We start from the raw sequence: 5,380 nt of genomic DNA on the forward strand, positions 1-5,380 counted from the left end.
AGCCCAAAGTCGCTTTCCGAGCTCCTTCTGCCCCCTGAGAGCCGCTCCTCAAGCTCCTGCACAGCCAAACACAAACGCGACGGAAGGGAGAGCAATAACAAAGGTCGATGCCAATCAGAGTCCACAGCAGTAACAACTCCGGCATCAATAAAAGCCCTAGAAAGGGCAAATTTCCCACAGAACCACCCCTCCCCGAAGCTCAGTTTCTTCCTTATTCCGATGTAGGAGAAAAACTCCTGAAGGTTTTTATTGTTTCGGGCTCCCGTTTCGCCGCCGGTAGTCGCCGACCCGCCGCCGCTCCGTGCCCGGCCGGGGCAAGCCGCGGCTGAGGGCAAGGCCCCGCCCGGACCGCGCCATGCCGGGGCCCTGCTTGCTGCTGCTCCTGCTGCTCGCCGCTCTCTGCCCGCCCGCACCGGCCCGGCAGGGCCCCGCCAGGATCGGTACGCACCGGCACCGGGGGTCGGGGGATGGGGGGAGAACTTGACCGAAGCGGGGGGCGGCTGTAGGGCCGCGATCACCGCCCCGGAACGCTCCTTACAGCCGTGGTCGGCGGCGGCATCGGCGGAGCGGCCACTGCCTACTTCTTGAGGCAGAAATTCGGCACCGGCCTGCGGATCCAGGTGCTGGAGAAGGCGGCGGTGGGAGGCCGCTTGGCCACCGAGCAGCTGGAGGGGGCTGCCTACGAGGCGGGAGGCTCCGTCATCCACCCCCTCAACCTGCACATGAAGCACTTCGTCCAGGAGCTGGGTGAGGCGGGGGGGGTGGAGGGACACACACACGCACCCCCGGCAGCCCCCATCCCACGATCACCACACACACGACCCCCCGCGGGGGCTCCGCCTCCAGCGCTGCTGGGGGGACAGCCCCAGAGGGAACACAGCCGTGGTTGTCCCCCTTCCTTCCTCCGTGTCCCCTCCTCCCCTAGCCCCCTGCCCTCAATATCCTGCCTCCAATGTCCCCCCATGTTATTGCCTTCAATATCCCCCCCACATCCTTATCTTCGATATCCCCTCTGTATCCTGACCCCTCAGTACCCTCCCCCTATCCTTAACCTTACTCCCTCCCCCTATCCTTATCCGTACTCCCTCCCCCATCCTTATCCTTACTCCCTTCCCATATCCTTATCCTGACTCCCTCCCCCATCCTTATCCTTACTCCCTCCCCATACCCTTATCCTGACTCCCTCCCCCATCCTTATCCTTACTCCCTCCCCATATCCTTATCCTGACTCCCTCCCCCATCCTTATCCTTACTCCCTCCCCATATCCTTGTCTTTACTCCCTCCCCATACCCTTATCCTTACTCCCTCCCCATATCCTTACCCCCGACAGCCCCCGATGTGCTTACCCTCAGTACCCTCCCTATACCCTTGCCTCCCATATCTTCAGACCCCATGTCCCCCCTCCTATCCTCACCCCCATATCCCTTCTCCTATCCTCACCCCCATATCCCCACTTATATCCTTACCCCCACATCCCTAACCTCAGCGACCTCCATATCCTTACCCCCAAATATGTTCCCCCATATCCTTATCCTCAATCCCCCCCATATCCTTACCCCCAGTGTTCCCTACAGATCCTTAGTCCCCATATCCCCCACCATATCCTTACTGCATATCCCCTCAGATCCTTTCCCCACAGCCCCCCATATGCCCGACCATACCCTTCCCCAATATCCTTAACCCCCACCAATATTCTCCCTCTCGTCCTTCCCCTCCTTTTCCCCCTGCAAAACTCCAAATCATTCCCTTGGAAAAACAGGAATGGGAATGGGACCTCCCACCCTAAAGGTGCCCCATGATGAAGGTCCAAAAGTCACCACAAGTAACAACCTGGCTCCTGGTCAGGACCTAATTCCCCTCTCCAGGTCCTGGAGATGCAATCCTCAAACGCTCTCCGTTACCAGCAAGGTTGCCTCTGGGAGTCACACTCTGAGGTCAACCTTTGACTAAATGACCTTTTTTTCACCCCAATCCTGGAGGTCTCTCGGTTGCCTCGGCACAAGGGAGCCTGCTGGGCATCTACAACGGGGAGGACTTTGTCTTTGAGGAGAGCAGTTGGTACATCATCAACCTCCTCAAGCTCCTCTGGCACTATGGCCTCAACCCCCTGCGCATGTACATGTGGGTGGAGGACATCCTGGACAAGTTCATGAGGTACAGTGGGCACCTGTTGAAGGGAAAAGGTGGGACAGTGGCTGTGGGGAAAGGAGTCCCTGGTTGCCCTCTCCCCTGTGAGATGATATCATCAAGGGAAGTGATAAGAGAATTCAGTTGATCAATGCCCAAAGTGCTTTGGTTGGGCAAGGACAGGACATGGGTGAGGAAGGTCCAGGTCTGCTTAGGCCAGGGTTGGGTTGGAGGAGCTGCTGCTGCTGCCGTGAAGAGCTGTGTAGTTTTTGAGAGCCACACTGTGAGATCCTCCTCAGCTTCTGAGGCTGAGAAGATGATTACCAGTGAGCAAAGTCCTCTGCCTTGCCCCTGCCTGCAGGATCTATCGCTTCCAGACCCACGACTACGCCTTCAGCAGCAACGAGAGGCTGCTGCATGCCCTTGGAGGGGATGGCTTCACCCTCCTGCTCAACCAGACCATCGATGAAGCCATGCAGAGGGCTGGCTTCTCCCCCAAGTTCATCAATGAGGTGGTTTGTCCAGCCATGAGAGTCAATTACGGGCAGGGTGTCAACATCAATGGTTTTGTAGGTGAGTGTTCCATAGCTTGAGCTCCCAACGTGGCCATCCTGGTGCTCCTCATGGGTGTTGGGATTCCTGCTCCCGTGCAGGAGAACCTCCTGTGCTGCATTACTGCCTCGCTCCCCCATGCCCCTGGCCCTCAGCAAGCTCTGTGCCCCAAAGGGTTGGGGTTTTGCCCCTTTGTGTTTCAAATGCTCACCTACAGAACCTCACTGCACTGATGGTGGCTTCCTTCCTGTAGGAGCTGTTTCGCTGGCAGGGGTGGACTCAGGCCTTTGGTCAGTAAAAGGAGGGAACAAACTGGTCTGCAGTGGTCTTCTGTCTGCCTCCAAGGCTGAAGTTATCCCTGGAACTGTGTTGTCCATAGAGCCCAAAGTCAGGCCCAGGCGCACAGGTGAGTTGGGGTTGCTTTGGTGGGGAGGGGCAGCTGGAGACCCCTTTGGCCTCTCTCAGGGCTCAGCTCTTGGCAGACTGAACCAAAGCCTTGGGTCTTCCATGGCCTTTTAAGATCAGAAGTGGGCTCTGCTCACCACCAGCTCACAGCTACCACTTCTTCAGCTGGCAGCAGGGTGTCATGAGCCTAAAGGTCAGAGGTAGGATCTCCTCCAGCTGTGGATGTAAAACTGGGGTCAGTGGGTTAAGACATGGCTGATGGCTGGGACCAAAGGGTAGTGGGGAATGGAAGTTAACTCCAGTTGGTGGCTCCCCAGGGTCAGTACTGAGACCAGTTCTCTTTTACATCTTCAACAATGACCTGGATGAAGGGAACAAGGCTCCCTCAGCCAGTTTGCAGATGACACCAAGCTGAGTGGCACTACTGATCAGCTGGAAGGGTGGAGGCTCTACAGCTGGACCTGGCCAGGCTGGATGGATGTGCCAAGGCCAATGGGATGAGGTTCAACAAGGCCAAGGGCTGGGTCCTGCATTTGGGTTACATGGAGGCTCCAGGCTGGGGGCAGAGCGTCTGGAAGGTGCCTGGTGGGAAAGGCCCTGGGGGTGTGGGGTGCCAGCAGCTGGAGATGAGCCAAGGGGTGCCCAGGTGGCCAAGAAGGGTCTGGAGAACAGGTCTGGTGAGGAGCAGCTGAGGGAGCTGGGGTTGTTCAGCCTGGAGGAGGCTGAGGGGAGACCTTCTGGCTCTCTACAACTTCCTGAAAGGAGGTTGCAGTGAGGTGGGGGTTGGTCTTTTCTCCCTAGTATGAGGTGACAGAAAGAGATGAAATGCCCTGAAATTGTGCCAGGGGAGGGTTAGGTTGAGGATTAGGAAAAAATTCTTTGCTGCAGGAGTGGTCAGGGATTGGCACAGGGAGGTGGTGGAGTCCCCATCCCTGGAGGTGTTGAAGAAACCTGTGGCCATGGCACTTGGGGCCGTGGTTTGGTGGCTGTGGCGGGGTTGGGTTGCTGGCTGGAGTGGATGATCTCAGAGAGCTTTTCCAACCAAAACCATTCCATGATTGTATGACCCCAGGGGACCCAGTGAAGTTCTACCAGGTCACTTACAACACCACATCAGGGGTGACAGGAGACACGTATGATATGGTCTTCATTGCTGCTCCCCTGAGCCCCAAGATGGCCAACATCACCTTCAAGAACTTTGAGCCTCCCATCCCTGAGCTGCCAAATCTTTACCACCAGACCATCACGACGCTGGTGCATGGACGCCTCAACAGCTCCTTCTTTGGTTACCAAGACCCCTCAGCCTTTCCTTTTGGAGTCATCTTGACCATGGAGAACCCCAAACTCTTCATCAACAGCATGGGGAAGGTGTCCCCCGTGGGAGGTGTGAGCGGTGAAGCAAAGCTGCCCTCGCACTCGGCTGTCTGGAAGGTGTTCTCCAACGAGGTGCTCAGCAAGGAGCAGCTCAATTTGCTTTTCTCCTCCTATGACTCCCTCAAAGTGAAGCAGTGGTTGGCCTACCCTGAGTACAGGCCCCCAGAGAGATGTTCTCCTATCATCCTCCACGACAACATCTACTACGTGAGCGGCATGGAGCGCGCTGCCAGCGCCATGGAGATGAGCAGCATCGCGGCCAAGAACGCCGCCCTGCTCGCCTACCACCGCTGGCACGGCAGCAGCCACCACATCGACCAGGAGGACCTGCAGGAGAAGCTGAAGACAGAGCTCTGAGCTCAGCTACAGCCTCCAGCAGGCAGCATTCAGAGAGAGGGAGTCACTGGCTGCAGCTGCTGAGCCGCCGTTGGAGCTCCTGAACAAAGGTCTCCTCGCTCGGTCCCCATGAGGAGACACTCAGCTGACTGAAGAGAGCCTAGAGCCGAGGGTGAAGAAGCTTTCTCAAGTGTCCAACCCTTCCTCAGGCAACTCCACTTGGCCCCTTCCTCTCAAGGAACCTCCCCCGACCCTTCCTCAAGGAACCTCCCCCAACCCTTCCTCATGGAGCCTTCCCCAACTCTTCCTCAAGGAGCCTCCCCTGACCCTTCCTCAAGGAGCCTTCCCTGACCCTTCCTCAAGGAGCCTTCCCCTGACCCTTCCTCAAGGAGCCTCCCCTGACCCTTCCTCAAGGAACCTCTCCCAACCCTTCCTGAAGGAGCCTTCACCGACCCTTCCTCCAGGAACCTCTCCCAACCCTTCCTCAAGGAGCCTTCCCCAACTCTTCCTCCAGGAACCTCTCCCAACCCTTCCTCAAGGAGCCTTCCCCAACTCTTCCTCCAGGAACCTCTCCCAACCCTTCCT

General features: G+C 57.5%; 1 protein-coding gene across 1 annotated transcript; it reads left to right on the forward strand.

The window, feature by feature from the left end:
* The first annotated feature begins 355 nt into the window (after window positions 1-355).
* PCYOX1 (prenylcysteine oxidase 1) lies at window positions 356-4,960 on the forward strand. Its single transcript, XM_054398701.1, has 6 exons — window positions 356-440; window positions 541-747; window positions 1,981-2,155; window positions 2,490-2,701; window positions 2,934-3,086; window positions 4,158-4,960. The coding sequence occupies exons 1-6, from the start codon at window positions 356-358 to the stop codon at window positions 4,814-4,816; spliced, it is 1,491 nt and encodes a 496-aa protein (XP_054254676.1). The 3' UTR covers window positions 4,817-4,960.
* The last annotated feature ends 420 nt before the right edge of the window (window positions 4,961-5,380 follow it).

Source organism: Indicator indicator, unplaced genomic scaffold, assembly GCF_027791375.1.
Source record: "Indicator indicator isolate 239-I01 unplaced genomic scaffold, UM_Iind_1.1 iindUn_scaffold_84, whole genome shotgun sequence".
Lineage (NCBI taxonomy): Eukaryota > Metazoa > Chordata > Aves > Piciformes > Indicatoridae > Indicator > Indicator indicator.